The sequence below is a fragment of the Xiphias gladius genome, chromosome 22 (assembly GCF_016859285.1).
Source record: "Xiphias gladius isolate SHS-SW01 ecotype Sanya breed wild chromosome 22, ASM1685928v1, whole genome shotgun sequence".
Taxonomy (NCBI): domain Eukaryota; kingdom Metazoa; phylum Chordata; class Actinopteri; order Istiophoriformes; family Xiphiidae; genus Xiphias; species Xiphias gladius.
Genome location: NC_053421.1, coordinates 17,199,683 through 17,220,588, shown reverse-complemented (window position 1 = coordinate 17,220,588; position 20,906 = coordinate 17,199,683). Strand labels below are relative to the sequence as shown.

General features: G+C 40.9%; 3 protein-coding genes across 3 annotated transcripts; 2 read left to right on the top strand and 1 right to left on the bottom strand.

Moving 5' to 3' along the window:
• Positions 1 to 32: 32 nt before the first annotated feature.
• c22h1orf43 (chromosome 22 C1orf43 homolog) lies at positions 33 to 3,503 on the bottom strand. The gene is made up of 7 exons (XM_040116780.1): positions 3,206 to 3,503; positions 2,346 to 2,447; positions 2,112 to 2,220; positions 1,960 to 2,013; positions 1,698 to 1,864; positions 1,201 to 1,259; positions 33 to 1,094 (listed from the first exon to the last, which is right to left on the bottom strand). The coding sequence occupies exons 1-7, from the start codon at positions 3,266 to 3,268 to the stop codon at positions 869 to 871; spliced, it is 780 nt and encodes a 259-aa protein (XP_039972714.1). The 5' UTR covers positions 3,269 to 3,503; the 3' UTR covers positions 33 to 868.
• Positions 3,504 to 6,760: 3,257 nt separating this feature from the next.
• On the top strand, positions 6,761 to 12,485 carry si:dkey-92i15.4. Its single transcript, XM_040118485.1, has 6 exons — positions 6,761 to 9,340; positions 9,452 to 9,647; positions 10,431 to 10,529; positions 10,621 to 10,870; positions 10,972 to 11,088; positions 11,911 to 12,485. The coding sequence occupies exons 1-6, from the start codon at positions 6,786 to 6,788 to the stop codon at positions 12,072 to 12,074; spliced, it is 3,381 nt and encodes a 1,126-aa protein (XP_039974419.1). The 5' UTR covers positions 6,761 to 6,785; the 3' UTR covers positions 12,075 to 12,485.
• A 1,598-nt stretch (positions 12,486 to 14,083) lies between these two features.
• aqp10a (aquaporin 10a) lies at positions 14,084 to 18,199 on the top strand. Its single transcript, XM_040118486.1, has 6 exons — positions 14,084 to 14,295; positions 15,485 to 15,611; positions 16,014 to 16,151; positions 16,264 to 16,382; positions 16,474 to 16,691; positions 17,555 to 18,199. Exons 1-6 carry the CDS (start codon positions 14,212 to 14,214, stop codon positions 17,763 to 17,765), a joined length of 897 nt encoding a protein of 298 aa, XP_039974420.1. The 5' UTR covers positions 14,084 to 14,211; the 3' UTR covers positions 17,766 to 18,199.
• The last annotated feature ends 2,707 nt before the right edge of the window (positions 18,200 to 20,906 follow it).

Genomic DNA, 20,906 nt, shown 5'->3' with positions numbered 1-20,906 from the left:
TTGACTGCATGTCACTGTTTTATTTGGATAGTAAATAGTACAGTAAGCACCACATAAAATAAAATTATTCAGGCATTAGAATGCCTCCCTGGGAACCCTGAATACCAAATGAAACAGACACAGCTTGCGGGCAGTCCACCTCTAACATGAAAAGAAGAGCCTACCACAGATGCAATACCTCTCATTCAGAATACATTAATGCACTAGAACACTGTTATGTTACATTGCACTGAGATAAATTATTAAGTTAAAAGAGCACTCAATCATCAAAATTCATCAAATCAAGTATGGCTTTTGTAAAAGCTTAAAAAAAAAAGGCTGTCAAATTCACAGTAGCATATGGACAGTAGAGATGTACATAGATGTAAACAGAAGTGACATAAACAGTGTGTTTTTCTCAGTGTGAAGCAACCATTAACACTAGTAGCAACGGAAGTAGCTATTAGCATGTTTACATACAATTTCGACATGTCTGCATAGGCCTTTACACTGTGCAATAAATACTGATTGTCTTATGCCATTGCATAACCACATAGCTCTGTTTTTTTTTTGGTCAAATCAACCGTACTAACTATAGTCACTTTGTATAGTCATTTTTTTACCCAAATATAGCACTCATACATGCAGTAATACAGGATATATGCTTAAGCTACACTTAGTTACAGAGCACTGTGCTAGTAGTCTGATATGCACTATAATGTAAACCGGGCAATGCATGTTAGTTGATGAAGGCAGTGTTTTTGTCACTTCACTCCAAAACCATCTGGCAACAGGAACCCCTGTCAGCATCCACAGGCACTTTAATCACTGGCAGCACTACTTTTTCCTTGACAGGCATCTATTTCCTTTGGACGGGCGTCATAGATTTTCAGAGCGTACTGTCCAAAGTATTGTAGTTGTCTTTAAAGTTCTTCAGCTCTAGGAAGTGTCTGGGCCTCTTGCTGCGCTGCTGCATTGTAGATATGAGGTAGGTAGTTTGGGTGGGGGAGGAGGAGGAGCTTGCAAGATCTGTGGTACCGGTCAGGTCTTTGGCTGCAGACTGGTGGTGCTGGCTCGGAGTGCTGCTTCTGCTGCTGCTGCTGTGAGACTTCACACTGAAAACAGCGGATGGAGAAAAAGATTGTTCCCGCTGTATAATTAACATTCCATGTTGGGATTAGCTTAAAGAGAGCACTGTGGGGAAAAGTAGGGTTTACTCACACAGAGGCCAGTTCAGTTAGAGCTTCCTGGTATTTTATAAACTCCGATTCACCAAAAGCCTACAGACAAACACAGGAGCCAAAGAAAGCAGATCAGTAAAGATATGCTTTACCAAATGCAGAATGTAATACTCCCACCACCATATCTACCCATCAAAAGGGAGGATGAGGATGTACATTTTTATGTGTATGGTAAAAGCACAATCATTCTAATCATAAGGAACCTATATAAACATAAACATTTGCAGTAGGCCACAATGCAGCAAACATATGTGAAATCATAATAACACAAATTAGAATTGTTCAATTAATATTCTTTAATAACTGTCATATGTATATGACTTGATCAAAGTCTTTAAATGTAATTTATTTATCATTACTTATGACAGAGGACTGCATAGCATCACAGTATCGTCCTAATGTGTTTGCTGAGATGACAAATGAAAATATTGAATTACTGGATGTCTTTGGTACACAAACACACACAGAAGTACCGACCTCTGCCCCGTGGCGGGCTTTATTGTACCCATCCAGCACTGTGTCAATGAGGGAGCCTTGGCTGTCTCGGAACATGCAGTGGGAATTTCTTATCTGCAGAAGCCAGGTCCGAAATCTTTTCCCTGTCACAGCGGTGGACGTCCCACCCAGTTCACGGAAAGGGAGATCTTTTGACAGAAAGTATAGGTGATACTGCAACAGTGGAGAGGGATTTAAGGGCTGTCATGGCGAAACAGATCCAAACAGTGACAGGAAAGCTTACCAGTGTCTCTGATGGCATCCAGTGCTCTCATCCTGTACAGGTAGTCATAGGAACCTACAACACACACACACAGACTCTTCTGTGCACTGGCATAAAAACAACTCGTGTATATTTTCAAGACTGGAGTGTATGTGTTTGTATGCTCCTCTAACCAGTCAGTTCTCTCTGCTTTAGCCTGTCATCATCTGGAGAAAGCAGACGAGGCTCAAAGTGGATTTTCTGGACTTGGCATAGTTTGGCTTCAATTTCTTGTCTCAGCTCCTACAGCAGAGACAAAATATGTCAGTAAACACACAAGAAAAACCAAGCTATCAAAGTTATAGTTAAACAGCAGACCACTGCACGGGATCAGTGACACCTCTGATTCATTATGGTGTGTGTCTTACTTTAGGTGCATTGTGGCCAAGGGGAACATGTGGTCCTCTCCGAGACTTCATGGCAAACCGCATAATTTGTCTTTTCACAAAGATGAACAGCAAAACAAACACCTACAGGAGAGTCAAAGTTAGATAACGCTCAGTTTATATTTTTCTTAACCTCATTTAAGTATAGTGAACGGGATGCAAAATACACAAAAAAAAAACGAAGCAAAGTGATGATTTTTCTTATACTTCACAATTTACTATTTCTATTCTCTGTCCACCACAACAAACATTAAATATTTCAATCACTTGCAAGTTAACAGCAATAATCGAAAACACAGGAAGCTACATTAATATTGTTGGACAGCATAAATCAGTAAACCAAAATTTACCCTAACGTAACAAAAATTCAACGGATTGCACAGTTTGGCAGTAACCAAAGGGAAAGAAATACGTTGCAGTGGTGGTGAAGTGATCAGCAGTTTTGTTTTAATGATACTCAGCAGGTAAAGTTGTTAAAATGAGGAGAGGTTTTTGTAAACACATGTTGCACTGATGTGATGCTGTGTGAGTCTTATGGGCATTTAAATTTCTGCTTATATGAGGTGTCTGTGTCTTTTGCACTTTGTGTGTAAGGGCAGCATTTTGTGTTAGAATCTAGCCAGTCAGTGGCTCTTTGAAAAAAACGTTCTTACATGCTGAAACTAAGCCAGGGCAGCTTTAAAATACTGTGACTGGATCAAATCACCCTACGTTTATCTGACAGTCGCACGGCTTTTAAAGTCTTTAACTCACATTCAGATCGTTGTTATCGTGAGTTTTAGACTTAGCCGTCACAGAGTTAGAGCAAAATCATTGATAACAACAAAGTGAAACGGACTCACCAGACTTCCATAGGCCATGACAAGCACCACGTTGATGCTTGAGAGCAGAGAATCATTCCGCATTCCGAAAATGTGCCTTTTTACGAAACTAACTACCGCTGACGATAGCTAAATGACAGCTCAAAGTACGTCCAACAGTTGACCTTTGTAAAGCACACGGTTACATTTAGTCAGTCGTTTTCGAAAAACATGAAAGTAGCGTTAAACGAAAGACCGAGGGGGGGAAAAAAAGGGAAGTTGAGTAAACCGCTTTGCGTTGTTACATGTCGCTGTTGCCTGGTTTGTTGACTTCCGCGGTAGTCAGGTGACCGGCACGGCCAGGGTGACGTCAGGTCGCGCGGTCCTCTGGCCTTCCCTGCCCTCTGCTGACTGAAAGTGACTTCGCAGCGACAGAGCGAACAAACGAAGCCACGAAAAAACACCAATGATAAAGAAACGCGACGCTGTCAGAAAACAAAGGCCAGCGAATCCTGTCATAACGAGCTCTAACAGTCACATCAACGAAGAGATGCAAACCATTAAATCGCCCAATTCTTTCACTCCTGCAGTCTTTTTTTTCTCCTTTTTTTTTTCTTGTGACTGAATTCCCTCAATACTATTTAATCCACTGATTAAACACCATAAACTTCCCCTTCTCACAACACTTGTGCTGTATCACATGATGTGTTCTGAGTCGTACACCCTAAATAATTAATTTAAACCACCAGTGAAACTGTGTGAGCAAGACAGTGATTTGCATACATCCTACAGGGACACTGAGTGCCATTCTTCTCTCAGGAACAAGGGTGGGTGTCTGTGGAGCCGTGTTGGAGCTATTTGTCCCTACTCACACTCTTATCTCCGTCCTGAGAAGACCATGCAACCTAGTCCTCTGTCTGTAAGGCTAAACACTGATTGGATACTTAGACTTGGCCTAGGATTAGTGTTTCCGCCTCAGCCTGTTCTAACGTTTCTTATTCAGCCTTGCAGCACGCTGATGTGGTAACCACTGTTTCCTCTGTCTTAACGGAAGAGAGTAGCAGGTGCATACAAAAAAAAAAACAGCACTAAGAAGATGAGCTTCTCTATCAGCACTAAAAACTGTAAGTACTGGAATTTTTTTTTTTTAAATCGTTTATCTATGTCTGCTTGCCCCTTTTACCTCTGTGATTCAATGGCTGTTGGTTCACCTTCCCACTCTGCAGAATTCAGTTTTCCCACAAACAATACTTCTTCTTCCATTGTGTCGATAAAACACATCAGCAATTTCTTATGCTTTTCCCCTTCAGACGACATTACAGTCGTTCAGATTCTGTCTGCACTGGAGCTCTGTTCTGTTGGACGTATGACATACGAGAGGTGTACTCTTAACAATATTTATCCCTGCTGGTATTTCTGAGTCTACATGGGCTCTTTGTGGTCTCTGGTCCCAATTAAAGGTGCTATGTTATTATGTAGCTTGATACCTGCGCAGCCCAGATGATTAGACTCAGGTTTGCCTGATGTGGGGTGATATTATAAGCCTGTGTTGGGAAATTCTTGTTCTGTTTCACGCAATTATCTGAACCGTATTTCGTCTCCCTTGACTAATGAAATGCTGATGTCACGTGCTGTACACCAAAAGATGGGGTTTGAAGTGTAGGGCGTATATGTAAGCATGTGTGTCTGTGTGCACTCCCTGGTGATACGTTTAGTGGGTGACACACTGAACTGTAGTCAGGAATGCTACCCTGTGAGGGGAGGAAAAGAGGGAGAAAACAACAATGGGAGGGGGAGGAGAGAGAAAGAGAGAGAGAGAGAGAGAGAGAGAGAGAGAGAGGGAGAGGACAAGAGGATAAACCAGTGTGGCAGGTTTGTGTCACTGTACACAGTCCATCATGCAAAGCTGATGGAAAAAGAAGAAGACAGAGAGAGAGGAGTAAGGAGCTGATGTCATTACAGAGCGTTGCTTTCATTATGAACAAATGTCAATACAGTGGTCTAGGACAGAGGTCACGCTTAAAGAAGGTAAGGCACATGTGTTTGCAAATGTGTGGATGGATCAATGAGCTAATTTCTAATAACAGTAAATGTGAGTATTTTTTTTTTTTGTAATGTCTTTGTGCATTTGTGTCTTTCTTGCCGTTTAGTGGCAATTTAAAGTAAACGGGGCTGTGTTGCCCAGGTTACCCAGATGGGAGCCTTTGTGACCTAGCAGAACAGGTGCTTCTGTAAACTGACACTCAGACTCACCTGTGTTGGAAAGCACCACAGAGACTGTCTCTCAAAGTTACACATTGTAACCTAAACTTAATTAAAATGCTGCAAAAAGCGTCACATAATTATAAAGGCAGTGCTGATCTAATTCTGTTGTCATATTGTATTTGTGCACTAAATCAACATCTTACAGCATTTATGTGTAATGTCAATAGAGATGATTGGATGCTAATTCTGACTTGATGTATGATAAGAGACATTTTCACTGTTGTGTGGGGCTGTGTACAAAGATATCCCTGATGAGCCATTGTTCATCAGTAACATTATCTTTCTCTCAAAAGGCCGCATGCAAATGAAAGAAACTTTGTCATCATCTTTGTCAGTTTTATCTGATCATTTCATGTGAATCAACTGTTACAAGCTTTCAATCAGTTGCGGCCTTTCACCGACTCTATGAGCCCAGCACACGCTGCACAGAGACCGATTGTGAGACTTTAATACATTGTTTTTTCTGAGTGGATTGCTGTTAGGTGAGTTTTTCCAGTTTGTGGTTCAGGTTTAGTTGAGACTGACAGGTAGTCATGAGTATGTTGCTTGTGTAAACAGCTGTTATGATATGTGTCTAACACAGAGAGAACTATTTGAGTCCTGCTGTTCTGTGAATGGACTTATTGTGTCAGTGTGAGAAGAGTGTTAGGAAGGCAAAATGCAAATTGACAAGACTCACAGGGGTTTGGAGTGAGCATACTGTAGTGTTTTGGGTTCTCTTACTCTCATTCCCAATCTTTTGTTCTATTTTTGTTTCTTATTCCCTTTAAAAAAAAATTTTTTTATCATCTTCATATCTCTCCATTCACTGCCCACGTTATGCTTCACTGTAACATATTGTGTTCATTGTCCTCCACCACTCTGTGATTCTGTTTGACCATTTTGAGCAGCCAGAGCAACCACAATCCACATATCACAACATTCCAGCCCAACGCTGTTCTGAGGATGGATATTTGTACATTTTTATGCTTGGCAGGCGATGGGAGCTGTTTGCTGAGGTTGTGCTAGGAAACTGAAGACTCCTGAGGACAAACACGACAAGAAAGCAAGAAGAGAAGCCCAGAGGAGTCATCACTTCCAGACCACAAGACAGAGAATCATCAAGAGCATCACCTAAATATCAAACTTTTTGATGCAGGATTTGTTTCTGTGCAAGAAACTAATGAGAGGACTATAATTGTGCCACTTTTTCACTGTTTTTACACACTCAGAACTGCAGCATTCAGATGAACTGCTTCCAGAGTGCAGTCTAAAAGACAGTCACTTGGAATCACTTAAATATCAAGTTCATTCTTCCGCTCTCTTTTTGGGATTTGGCAGTTGACAGGAGGTCATTAACTTTGTTTACTCTCAGACAATGGACTTGTCCTTGCTCCCTACTCCAGTGAGTGAGTGCAATAAGCAGAGGACAGGAGCACGCTTCACTGTCCGCTCGGCTAACTCTCCCTCATACGCTCTCATTCGCAGGCCAGGTGTTAGGAAACCCAGAGGTTTTTCCAAGGATGAGAGGGAGGGTACTGAAGAAGTTGGAGAAAGAGAGAGATATGAAACAAACCCTGGCACAAATGGTAGGAATAAGGAGGAGGACGGAGTCGCTGGATATCAAGCAAGGACTTGGTGTCACAGCAGTGTCAAGGGTCAGTGTGAGGAGAAGAAAACATCTGGCCATGAAATGTCCCCCAAGCTGAACCAGAATGGCACAGGAGACAAAATGATCACTGAGGTTGGCACTGAAAGAAGTGAAAACCCTGCATTTGAAAGTCGGGGCAGGACAGAGTGGAGGAGAAACAACCTGCAGAGTAGAAGTAAGAGTTTAGATTGGAGAATGGAGGCAAAAAGTCCTGGTCGGGGCACCAGAGCGGACATGCTGTCGAATAAAAAAGGAGGGGACATCAATAAACAGGCTGGAGGCCTGGATGAAAGAAGGACAGGAGCTGAGGGTGCAAGTAATGTTGTTCGAGAGAGGAGCCTAGAGAATCACACGAGCCAGACTTTGGACAGGGCCAGCAGGGGTCATTCTCTCCTCTCCAGGTTGACGTCCCAGACTGGTGCAGGCTCTAGGTTCACAGAGGCAGCTATTTCGCTTGGGCCCACAGGAGGTCAGAGTATACTGGAGCGGATAGAGAAACTCTATGGGTCTGCTGGTGTTGGTAAAGCTGAAGATTACAGCAAAATTAGGGACTTCTCTAACTCTGCAACAAATGTAGACTCCCTTAATTCGCCACAGCAGAGGTCATATGGGAGGGCAGCAGGGGGAACCTTCCCCAGAAGCTTCTCATCAGGAGAGAAAAATAACTTCGGTCCAGTGCCAAGCAGTAAATCAGTCACCTGGACACCTCAAAAAGATACCTCAGGTTCTGACAGTTCACTTTCTCCAGGGAGAAGCAGGAGATTGTCAGGGGGACAGTGGCAAGGACAGACCCAGGGTAGGTATTCAGAGGAAGGTGGTGTTAACTGGGGGAAAGGGTTAGTGGAAATAGGAACACGGTCTCTGGATAGAGCAAGGAGTAGGAACACTGTAGCAGCTCAGATTAGATCTGCCAGGGCTGCAGGAGGGATTACTGCACCTCCAGATTCAGCAGAGAAGACATCAGTTTCTATCAGAGATTCGTCCATGTTCAGAGAGGAAAGAGCAAATGCGAGTAAGGATCAGAGCAGGGTGAACCACGGAGAGGAAAAAGGTGAGACCAGGGGAATAAATGGGAAGAAAGAGACAGATGATGGTGCAGAAGATGAAATGAAGAGTGGTAGTACTGATGCAGATGTGTTTGAGTCAAATCCACAGAAAATTACACTGAAAACAATAGAGAGGAAGAAGTTCCCGGAGACGTTGCCGGTCTCCTCTGCAGCTAGTGTGAGAAATAAGATCAATCAGTTTGAAGCTCTGTCACAGAGAGCTCAGGGTTTGGCAACAGGACAGGTCCTGATGCCCAGAAGAGCCTTGTCTGTGCCAGCACCACTCAACAGGGGCTATGATGGACTGCAGAAGAGCAGATCAGCAAAAGCAATAGGTGGAATGAAGGACAAGTGTGAGGGACTGAAAGAAGGAGGGGAGGTAGGTGATAAAGCTGAAGAGAAAGTGACAGGAGCCGAAAAGAAGCTTGTGTCAGAAAGGTCTTTATCACTGGACGAGATTGGACTAATATTAAGGAGGAAAGAGAGAGAAGGGAATGATTTGGCTGAGAGTGAAAGAAAAGAAAAGGATGGCCGTAACAACTGTGATGAAGATTTTGGTAAATATTCCAGACTCAAGAGTGCACTTGAAATCCCTCTAAATGGAGGAGCTCAAAGACACCATAGAAACTTTTACATAGACGAGACAGATTTCTCCACAGTCTCAAGCCCTGAGGAAGCAAGCAAGAAAGATATGACAGCCAACAATGCACCATCCCGGCTACTGTCTAATTCTAGTGACACCTCCACTAGGTTGCAGAAAACGACACCCTCTGGGATTACGTCACCTGTTAGTGATGATGACAAGACTCCAACAAACACCCCTAACCACTCACCCCTTCTCTCACCTATCGCACAACTGGAAAATGCCTCTCCCATTGCAGATAGATATGAGAGTGCTTCAGGCCTCAGACAAGCAGCCAAAACTCCCGATCCAGACTCGCCACCTCTCCCTCTTCCCCATGCCACCTCCTCCCACAGCAACCTCGCCAATCTCATCTCTCCAGATGTCAACACAGCCCACCGGAAAGGGAAAAAACAGGTATTGGACCTGGATGCTTGGGTAGCTGGCTTGAACTCAGAGATTAGGGTCTGGAATGATGACGAAGATGATTATGAGGATGATGATGAAAGTACGCAGAAAGATGAGGATTCAAACTATGATTCAGACTCCGGAGAGTCCTCAGTGACCATCACCAGTAACATGAGCCAGTCAGATCGTAGGAGCTTCTGTGTCAGGTGGGTTCTGTGGAAATGATCAGATATCTGATTTGACAGAGGTAATCATTTAATAATTCATTTGATTGATCAGTTTTGTTTACCTCAATACTCCCCTCTTAATCCCTGTAGTCTCTCCGACTTGTGTAACTTTGCTGGAGTCGACTACGAGTCAGAAAATGACAGTGATGAGTGGCAGTCAACTGGCCGGCGGTCCGCCTCACTGAGCTCAGACGTGTCTGCCCTCTCCTATGTGTCTGTGATGCCCAGTGAGGAGCTTGACAGGCTGCTGGAGGATGTCAGGAGCCTGGGGGACAACACCCTGCAGGTACAAACAACTGGGCATTAGTGACTTTTTACATGCTTTGCTGTGGTTTTGAAATTGTGGATGGAACCCAGTTATCATTGCTGTGAATAAGGTCACTTTTCTCATGCTATTTTATGTGTCTCTCTTTCTGGCTGTTGTCGCACTGGTCATTTCAATGGCCCTTTCTCTGCCTGGCGTTAAACTGTGACTAGGAATTCATTCACAGGAATACTTTACATCTGGTATTGATATTGATGGAGATGTTGCCACTGGTTAGGTGTGACTATTTGCTACCCTTAAAATTTCTTTTTCGCATGAAATAAACCCAATATAAACCAATATGTTCCACAAAAAGTACAAACTACAAAATTAGGCATATACACCATAAAGTCTGGGGCATGAGTATAGTCAAAATGCACAAAACTCAAAGCAGCTACACCGGAACCCGATTACCTTGACCTCCTTAACTACATCTCTTTCATGTACCTCAAAGGAATGATGCTCTGCCTGATGGTCAGAGGTGTAATACAAATAAATACAAATGCATACATGGGACTAAAAATGGCTCCTACAAGACCCCAAAAAATGATATTGAGGTCATCCTGGTGGCTAAGGTTACTCTGGATCCTCTAGCTGTCGAGTCCAAGCTTCATATTAAGCTAACCTTTACTTCATGTCATCTCCCTGTCTTTTTCGTCTTTTGCGCTCTCTGTTACGTTTTAAAATTTGATGAATGTTATCAAAACTGACACTGAGAGTTTAGCTACAACTTTTTTCTCACTTTGCCTACAACTTCTGTTGCAGGACTATGACAATGTGCAGGTGGTGGTTCTCCATAAGGAGGTGGGAGTGGGACTGGGCTTCAGTTTGGCAGGAGGCGTGGACCAGAACAAGCCAGTCACTGTAAGAAAGTACTCCTTTCTTCTCTCTCTGGAAAATGTTTCAAAACATTGTCCTCAGTCTCTTCATTAGTCTCTTGATGTCTTTTCCTTAGGTCCATAAAGTTTTTCCCTCAGGTTTGGCAGCTCAGGAAGGCTCCATAAGGGAAGGGGACCAGGTCTTGTCAATCAACGGCACATCGTTGTGTGGCTACGCCCACTGGGAGGCTCTGAGGGTGCTGAGAAGGGCAAAGACTCGTGAAATGGGAGTGGTGGTCCTGAGGAGAGGAGGTGTTAGCAACGCCTCTAAGAGCGGAGTGCAGACAAATAATCAGGGACCAACACAGTCTCAGTTCACCGAGACAGGTGTGGAGTCTAACTTTACCAGAGCCCTGAGCAGATATTGGTCCTAAAACTGCAGCAATTCAAAGTGAGATGCTATATCTTTGTTTTTCCACTCCTCTCAGGTCAGCATTTGTGCGTGCGTTTGGAGAAGAAGAGCAGGGATCTGGGCTTCAGTCTGGAGGGAGGTGTAGGCTCCAGTCTGGGGAACAGACCACTCACTGTACAGAAGATCTTCCAGGGTGAGAACTGAAACTCAGTATTTCAGATCTCCATAGAGAAATGCAGAAGTTTGAGCATTATTATGCTTACTCCCTGCCTTCAAAGAGGTGGACGAGAAATGGTTTGAATCAATGTGCAAAATAGATAAAATTCACTATTTGTCGTACAATTTATGTTTTTTAAGTCACAATAACAATATCTATGGTGATATAGATATGTTTTCTAGTACATTTACATCCCTTGAGAGATTGTTAATGGATAAAATTACCAGACAGGACTGTTTGTTTTTGGCTAATCCAACAAATTAAATCTACTTCATCACTTTGTTGGAAAGACATTCTTGCTTAATTTGCAACATTGCCCACAATTACCTGCTAGACCCAGAAATGTTACCATGGTACAAGGGTATGGCAAAATCCTTGACAGTTGATGCAGATCTATTGCCTCATCGTACATATCTTCCTATAACCCAGCCCCACTTGTATCAAGTCTGTCTGTCCTCTCAATGTTCATTAATTCATATTTTAGAGAGAAAAAATATTTGCTGGAAATTTCAGCAAAAATAATGGCATTAATGCCTTTATGTTTTTTCTAGAAATATTTGAACTTGGCTGTGGTGGCCCAAAGAGTCCTTATAAATAAACAGAAAAAAGAGAACAAATTTGCTAACGTATGAATTCTTATAGAGCTTCATATGTTTATCAGAATTAAGACTGGATTCTGAAATCATACGCATAATAGACCTTTTGATTATAACAGCTTCCACTTACACTCTCTTTGTATACAGACTTTTACATTACAACCATTTTTTGAAAGCTCCCTCTCTTCTCTTGTCCTTTCAGGAGGTCCAGTTGACAAGGTGTATCCCGGTGATGAGGTCCTAGAGATTGAAGGTGTGAGCATGGTGGGGATGAGGCGCCTGGAAGCCTGGACTTTGATCAGAAAACTAGCCCCTGGGCCTGTGGACGTGGTACTACGTCGCCCTCATAAACATATGGAAACATGAGGATTATCGAAGTGTTTTGTGGACAGTAAAGTTCAGGGAATGAGGGCGAATAAGAAACTAAAAGCCATCCATGAGACACAGCATTGCCTGCAGTGGCAAAGAACATGACATGAACTAACTGGCAATTGGACCATTAAAACAATTTGACAGTTTGTTAATACATAGTCATTATAACAAAGTCCTAAAGAAACATTATCTTGGAGACCAAGCCAAAAGTGTGTACTTTTCTCACTTCTCTCTTTTACAAGATTACATCTACCTCTAGGCCTGGGATATTTCGGCATAATTCAAATGCACTGATGGCTCATACACTTACTAAATAAACCAACTTTTATACAGATAGTTCGGTCAGTTAAAAACTAATAATGTGGAACTATAAATGAAAACACATGTTGTAACATATTGTAAATACATGCCAACTGCATTTAGAGTTTATTTTGCTTTTTAATAAATCCTAACAAATTGATGCATTTTATTCTTATGTCCAGCAGAGGGGGATAGAGTGACCATCATGTTATCTTTTCTATCAGTTCCCTGTTAGAAAAAAAAAAAAAAATCCTGGGGACAAAACCGCAGGGCAAAGGTATCTGTCTTCTTATACATTACCAAACTGTAAAACCTCTCAAAAGCAGAGGTCAAAAGAAAAGATGTCACTGTGGCGAATTAGAGTCTCTACATATCATGTCAAGGTTTATGTTGTGGAGAGATAATTATCTCGATTTTACTTATTTCCCCCAACTCAAAATATAGCCTGCCAGTTTATTTTCAGATGAAACATCAGTAAAACGACAAAAAAGACAAAAGAAAACCAAACCAAAGAAAACAAAGCGTTTTCAGCAGTGAAGATGCAGGCCTACAGTAACTTACTGTAACTTACCGTGTCACACAATCTTGTGTGTTTCATATCTTATCTGATGTCAACTCATTTTGGTGCCAGAGTCATTATCAGCAATAACAGGATTCTTTACCCCTACACAGCAGTTATCTGGTTTACATAATCCATTAGCAGTCCAGAGTTCAGTGAGCGGGTTTATAGTGACATCCAGCTTTTTGATGATGAGCGGGGCTTCCCTATCAGCCACCTTAACTAACACTCACCAAGACATGTTTCACCACCACAGTTATAGTAGAGTATGTAGATTTATTTACTGTCTAAGGCTTTTTGGACTGGAATTCCATGGAGGCCATTTACCAGTTTTGATCATCTAAATTTTCAATTTCCATTCATAGAACCTCCTACTGTGAATTATCTTATTAAGTATTTTTCAGACTTATTGGCTGAAGGAAACAAGTGTATTTAGATTAACAGCATTCTGATGATGACAAATGAATGATTCTAATCAACTGAAGACAAAATTTTGATATCGATGAGAATTTTTCCATGCTACACAAGTGACAAGTGAAGTATTTCTATGCATAGTTATAAACACACCCTGAAATGAGCTCAACCTGGGTATATGCATAGGGACCTATGTAGTTTTCCACTCCAAATAACAATATTTTTGAATAGGTTGTATTCTTGCATGATGCCATATTTCTGAAAAAGATCAATTTTTAATGTTGTTATTACCGTATTAAGTTTCCATTTTGCCATTCTTATGGTTTATACACAAGGTTATGTTAATGTATACATGTTCTTTAATAGACAATTAATATAATTATGTACAAACAATTGTATGCACATAGTCAAATATGCACACGTACTTTGCTGTGCATGTATTGTGATGAGCAGAGTCATAATGTAAATCTCTGACTGTGCTGATTTGATAGGAGTGCCAAATGTTAATTTGTCATACACATCTGTAATTGTTTCATGAAAGTAGTAGATAGATTTCTGCTGTATATATATTCCGTGGCTTATAGCCCTCTGTCTGGGCTATCAACACATAATCTGAGTGTTTATGGCCTCTAACAGCACAAACAAACCAATAAAAGAGTAATAGTGCTTGACCAACTGTGGAGAAAGAGAAGTGGAGAGTTGTCATACAGTGCACAGGTCCTCAGATGCTCAGGTGGAAGTTCAGCACTGTCACCTCCTTGACTAAATCATCAGCTCCTGGACCGACAGACAGTCTGTCTGACAGTAGAGACAGAGCTCAGTGTGAGATGAGAAGAAAGACTTAATTTAACTCCAGCCATGCTGAAGCATCGTTTAATAAGAACGAGAAATGCCCTGGTGCGAGAGTGCATGGCTGAATTCTTGGGAACTTTCGTCTTGCTGGTAAGTGACATTCAGAGCTGGCTTTTGATTTTGAAGATACGAACAAGATCCACACTTATAATACATATTTTTTTAAATACCTTTTATTTATTTCAATTTTATTATTTTAAGTTTTTGCTTAGTTTGGCGTACTGAGGACAAGTAAGTAACATAATTTGTGTTTATTTCTTTACATATACCATTTGGATTATTTTATTAATGTAAAATTGTAATGTAAAACTCAACAATGGCAATATTACAGCACCATATGAAAACTCCCATTGTCACTGTATTAGTAAAGCTGCTCCAAAGTTTGTAATATAGTCTGTATAATTTTTTCTATAGATCAAACAAAATACAAAGATTGTATATAAATATTTTGTATGTTTTAGTCATGGATTCCTTTTATTATATTTTATATTTGCTTAATATATGACCGTGGAAGAGCTAGTGAAGTTTTAGACTCGTCTTATCCTGCACAGAAATCTTTCAAAAATTGCAAACATAACTTATTAAATATGATATTGGGATTTACACAATTTTCACAAAATTATTCATTTATGATGTAGAGTGGTGAGGATATTTTCTATTCCTATTTTAATTCTGTCAGTTAACAGTATTTTGAAACATTAATGAACTAACCACAAAACAAACACCAAAACAATATGTAGGTATCACAAAACATACAAAATGATGTACAAAAATTAAATGAATTAATAAATATGATCCATGTCAGTTCACATGAATATAAAAGCCTTCCGCATGTCATCATTTCACTAGCGCTACTTTCATCCAACTACTGTTACCAAAATCTTTGATGGCCTTGGCCTTTGATTAATATTATAATACCATAACTTGGTTTAATGAGACCTGTGTGTGTGTGTGTGTGTGTGTGTGTGTGTGTGTGTGTGTGTGTGTGTGTGTGTGTGTGTGTGTGTGTGTGTGTGTGTGTGTGTGTGTGTTTACCTGTAACATCCCCTCTTCTCTGGGGACATCTCTGAGGCTTATTTAGATAAGAAATCTCACTTTATGACTGGATAAATGAATTACATTTAACAACCAGATTTGTCTGTGATAACTGATACATTTGTTTGACCTATAAATATTTAGTCAATCGTATAGACTAAGGTATTACAAAATGTAAGCTTGTATTTTGGCTGAGTTCTCATGCCGCATTCCACTTTCTATCACTCTGTCCCCTTTATCTTAGCTCTTTGGTTGCTCTGCTGCTGCCCAGGTGAAGACCAGCAGGGAGACTAAAGGCCAGTTTATGTCAGTCAACATGGCCTTTTCTGTGGGCGTCATGTCAGCCATGTACCTCAGCAAGGGCATTACGGGTAAAAACTGCTTAAATGGACACAAACATTTTCCATTAAATGATTGATATAATATCACACTCTCAACTGGCATCCCTGAAAGATGAAGATACAGTGAAAGGTATCAGCAGTGTTCCATTTGCTGCCTCCCACTCTGAGTTATAACTTTTCCATTACTGCATTATCTGATCTGAGCGCTTTAGATTTATCGCATCAATAACTAACACTCTGGGCAAACAGGCCTTGTCCATCTTTTCAAGGTTTTCACTCTAACTGATTTGCACCTAAAATACTGCTACTCTTTCAACTGATGCACCGTTTCACCACAAATAATCTGAGATTTCATGACCTTCCAATCTCTCTCCCTGTAATTCATTTTTAACATCCACCTTCCTCTGTCCCTCTCGTTCCCTTTCTCTGCAGGTGCTCATCTGAACCCAGCTGTGACTCTGAGTTTCTGTGTGTTGGGCGAGGTGCGCTGGGGAAGGCTGGTGCCCTACTGCCTCTCCCAGCTGCTGGGGGCTTATGTGGCATCAGGGCTCGTCTACCTGGTGTACTATGGTTTGTCTCTCTGGCACCTCTCTGGCTGATATCATCGCTATATATACATATTCATTTGCATAAAATTTGTTTTCATATTTGGTACATATCATTAATTCTGTTTCTATCCCAGATGCTATAATGGAGTTTAGTGGAGGAGTTTTGACTGTATATGGGCCAAATGAGACAGCATCTATATTTGCCACATATCCCGCAGAGTACTTAACTTTGGGCAGAAGTTTCCTCGACCAGGTCAGTTGGGAGTATTGGTGTAAACTTTACGTAGTACTTCAACAGCTGTTATACTCATTATCGCTGTGTCTGTACATATATATTTCCTTAGGTAGTGGGCACTGGCATGCTGATGTTGTGCATCCTGTGTTTGAATGAAAAGAGGAACACCCCCGCTCCCCCAGAGCTTATTCCCGCTATAGTGGGAGTGATTGTCCTGGGGATCACCTTGTCAATGTCAGCTAACTGTGGCGCTGCAATAAATCCTGCTCGGGACCTGGGGCCACGCCTCTTTACACTGACTGCAGGCTGGGGAACTGAGGTCTTCACGTGAGTACCTTATCTTACATATACAGCGCACCTGCACAGCACTCAACACATACAACTTTCCAGGCAGATAACTTAAGAATTCGTACTTCCTATTAAGCATTTTGAGGCCTAGTTAGTGAAGCTACACCATCCATTCAAACAGTTTTGGTGACATTTGAAAAGGGACATGGTTTGCCTTTCTTACAGGTCTTTGACCTTGTGTTATCCAGAAAATCACGTATGTCAGAGGTTATCAGACATTAAAGCTGTTTTCTGCAGGATCAAAGGAACATGAAGTGTCAGCTTGTGAAAGAACATGTGATTATGACCTGTTGTTGGTTCCATAATGCATCATGTTGCTCTATATTGCAATCCTATGGATTTTTCTGTGGATCCATAACTGTTAAACACTGTTTGTACTTGATGTAATCTATTTAAAGCTGCATTCATTGATTCTTGACCACTACGGAGCTGAAGAACATTTAAACAGCTGTGTGACAGACACACAGCCCTAACATAATATCACCTTGTAAACCTGACATGTTAACAAACAATTGTCTACTCACACATCCACCAGATGAAGAATAATGTTATCATTCCACCGGAGCTGGGTTTCTGGTCACTAAGTTCAATATTCACTAGAACTTTTAGCCCTGTTTTGGGCTGAACCAACTAAGAAAGATGTTTAAATGTGTTCAGCAGCTAGTACTGTTTTTGTCTGCAATTTTTACACGTAAACAATTGATTCAATGTTAATTAAAAAATACTGATTTAGGCAAGATTAGACATATGTAAATGGCTTCAGAAGAATCCACAAAAGGACACACTCATTGCTGTATTCACGAGTTCCTTTCTCTCGTTAATCTGAGATGTCTGCTCTCCAGGTGTTACAACTACTGGTTCTGGGTACCTCTGGTGGCCCCACTTATCGGAGGTGTTTTAGGTACTTTCATGTATTTGATCTTCATCCACTGGCACCTGCCTGACCCAGACTCCCCTGAGAACCTCTCCACCCTCTCCACCATCAGTGACAAGATCAAAGAGCCAGCCACCACAATGGAAAATGGAGTAGAGCTAAAAGCTGCACACTTCTAAATGTTATGGTGATAAAAAATATGTCCCACAAGACAAAGCTGGTTTTCATGTTCAATACAGACAGTTAAAGACAGTGATGTGGTTGTAAGTTATCCTTGAGAAAGCAGAAGCAAATATCTGATCTCAGCCACTGTTGAGAAGCACAAACATCTTGTGATATTCTTTTAGGAAAATAGCAGGAATAGAACTTGTTTGTTTGATCTATCTAGTCAGCTTCTTAAACACAGCCAGCAGGGGCAGAGACAGCTGAAAGAGATACTGATTGTGAGATAATACTGATTACACTGATGTCTGTATTCTTCAGAATATGAATTTATTCTTAGTAAATTATATTATATACTTTTTACAAAATGAATATTGATCTTAAGAGAAACTAATTTAATAAAGCTTTACTCTGAACTGCTTCAGCTCAGCCATATTCTTAGGATGCCTGGTGTGAACAGCTCTTTGAGGTCATTCCACGGCATCTCTATCCGGTTAAGCTCTGGGCTCTGACCGCTCCAAAAGGTGGATTTTCTTTGTTTGAAGTCATTCTCCAGCAGATTTACTTACATGTTCAGGGGCATTGTCCTGCTGCATCACCCAGCTTCTACCTAGCTTCAGCTGACTGACAGCCACTCTGACATTATCCTGTAAGCTCTCCGGGTTCAGAAGCAGCAAAGCAGCCTCAAATCATGGTGCTCCCTCCACCGTACTTAACCATTAGGATGATGTTTTCATGCTGGTATGCAGTGCCCTTTTTAAGCCAAATGAGGTATTCTTACCAAAACAATTCAACCTTGGTTTCATCAGTCCACAGACTTTTCCCAGTAGCTCTGTGGAGTGTCAAGGTGCCCTTTGCCAAACTTCAAGTGATTTTGTTTTTTTGTTTTTTTGCAGAGAAGCATGCCATGGTAGATTGTATGGTATGTAGATATGTGTGGTACTTGGTACGTACAGTAGATTCATGAACAGAGATGTTAACCAGCTCCAGTGATTCCTGTAAGCCTTTAGCTGTTACTACGGACCTCTTTTTTACCTCAGTGAGCGTTGTCTGTTGTGCCTTTGTAGTCATCTTAGCTGGGCAGATGCTTTTTGTGACTAGCCAACTCAAAATGTTTGAGTGTTTTTTTCTAAATTAAAGTGGCTCTAACCCACACCTACCGATCTTATTTCACTGACTGGACTCCAAGTAACCCTGGATTCCAATTAGCTTTTATTGATGTCATTAACGGAGGGGTTAGCATACATTTCCCAAAGTATGCTGTGAAATGCTTGAATGATGTCTTCAGTATGGAGAAAGAGCAATGCAATATAATGTGTGTTATTGGTTGAAAAAGATCGCGTTTGTTCGTTATTGTAATTTAGATGATAATCTGACTGTATTTTAAGACAAATATATTTAAAAAATTGAAATACATAAGTGCAGGTAATTCTAAAGGGTTCGTTGATATCATGATATACATGTCCACTTTATACAGCTGAAATCTGCTAAAGCGATTCTCTGCATTTTTTATGCTGAATTGTCTAATCACATGTACATTTTGGCATTTCACATTACCAAAATTACAACGTCATAAAAAGATTCAAGAACTTCATGTTCTTCTTACAGTCTTCTTGAGATTTGTGAAAAGAAAAAAAAAATTCTTTGCTCCATGTATTTCTGTATCTATCCTGAAATCCTTACAGAAAAAAAGGCATTTGTTAGTGGGCTTGAGTTAATTTTTATCTATTAATTAGATTATTAGTTATATTTTAATATTTTTCATGCACAGCCAACAGAGAGGGAAACCATTTTGTTGTTTCAACCTGCTTGTAAGTGCATGTCTTTGTTGTTGTAAGTCTTTTTGGATGTTTACTCTACTGTGTGTGAAGAGAAGATGGTCAATTCAGGGAACCTTTTCTGAAAACACAGGTCTGCTGCCTCTGTAGGTCTACATCATTACTGTCCCTTCATCAGTGTTTTAGATTGCTTTGGTCTCTTGAGTCCATCTGGAATACGTTCAAAAAAAGCTTGCGTAATAGGTTGATAACAGAGTAATGATATCTTTGTACCTCTGAGGCATGTTCACAAAGGTCATAAAGATCATTACTATGGGGGCCTGTTCAATGGACATTGTCACAAGCTACATGTGCCATCAATAACATGCAATAACTGGACAAAAGAGCAAAAAGACAACAATCTCAAGTGTTCTTTGGTAGCCTATTTCTTTCTCAAAATATTGTTCTCTCAACTGCAGATTTTTTTTTCATTAGCCCTGCTCCATTGTAATAGTCCCCACTGTAGATGGGGCATTGTCAGGAAATGACAATATGACAGCCATAATATTAAGCCAACAAGATAGTTTAAGCTATTCCACTCCCTGTCCAGAGTGCCTTTATGACCACAAACCATTCTTTTTTTCTGTTTCTTAACCATCTCTTGTGAAATAAATACATTATTCTCTGTATTAAAATGGTAATAAATGGTACATATTGACCTCGCTTGATACATACACAATACACAGAGTGGGAACTGCGGTAGGATACAGCAGGCTTCAACTGATGCACCGGTTGTGTCCTCCAAAAGAAGACTGTGTCTTGGCTGCATTTGATGAAAAGGGACAGGACTTGTTGGTCCATTATGACGTACTCCGTCTAGAAACGTGGGCTTTTGCAGAAATAAGCCCCTTAATGCCACCTGACTTCCAGGCCTTCCACATAATGGACAAATAGGTGAGTAGAGGGCTTCAGGTAAGATTACTGTATAGTAAAATATGGGAAGACCCCAAAATGACTTTATTTTCCCTCTGATTTCTCTCTAAACAGCTGTTTGTTTGTCCTGATGGATTGTTCTGAAACTGTACTTCAAAGAACTTTACCACACCAAACCTTAATTGGAGCCTAAAGGTCTCTGCCATTGGAACAAAATTACTGCTCTGGAGATTTTGAGGCTTTTCATAAAATACCTTTAATAACTCCATCCAGGGATTCTCAGATTCATACAGAGAACACAGGAGAGAAAGAAAATGAAAACCATTTGAGACAGCCTCTCGATTTCCCCTCCTTCCCACAGTATTCACTCTGGAGAAATCTCTATTACACCTCTTGCTCCCCCTTTTAATTTTCTCACTGTAGCTGATTGTGTCATATGAGCATATCTCTACATGCTACAAACCGTTA

Bases quoted from the DNA above. Each gene is read 5' to 3' on its own strand.
- c22h1orf43 (XM_040116780.1), bottom strand. From the start codon at position 3,268: ATGCGGAATGATTCTCTGCTCTCAAGCATCAACGTGGTGCTTGTCATG. The intron at 2,448-3,205 runs GTGAGTCCGTTT...ACTCTCCTGTAG, and splicing joins TCATGGCCTATGGAAGTCTG to GTGTTTGTTTTGCTGTTCAT. The intron at 2,014-2,111 runs GTTAGAGGAGCA...TGTGTGTTGTAG, and splicing joins AAAGCAGAGAGAACTGACTG to GTTCCTATGACTACCTGTAC.
- si:dkey-92i15.4 (XM_040118485.1), top strand. From the start codon at position 6,786: ATGGACTTGTCCTTGCTCCCTACTCCAGTGAGTGAGTGCAATAAGCAG. The intron at 9,648-10,430 runs GTACAAACAACT...CTTCTGTTGCAG, and splicing joins TGGGGGACAACACCCTGCAG to GACTATGACAATGTGCAGGT. The intron at 10,530-10,620 runs GTAAGAAAGTAC...TCTTTTCCTTAG, and splicing joins ACCAGAACAAGCCAGTCACT to GTCCATAAAGTTTTTCCCTC.
- aqp10a (XM_040118486.1), top strand. From the start codon at position 14,212: ATGCTGAAGCATCGTTTAATAAGAACGAGAAATGCCCTGGTGCGAGAG. The intron at 16,383-16,473 runs GTCAGTTGGGAG...ATATTTCCTTAG, and splicing joins GCAGAAGTTTCCTCGACCAG to GTAGTGGGCACTGGCATGCT. The intron at 16,692-17,554 runs GTGAGTACCTTA...TCTGCTCTCCAG, and splicing joins TGGGGAACTGAGGTCTTCAC to GTGTTACAACTACTGGTTCT.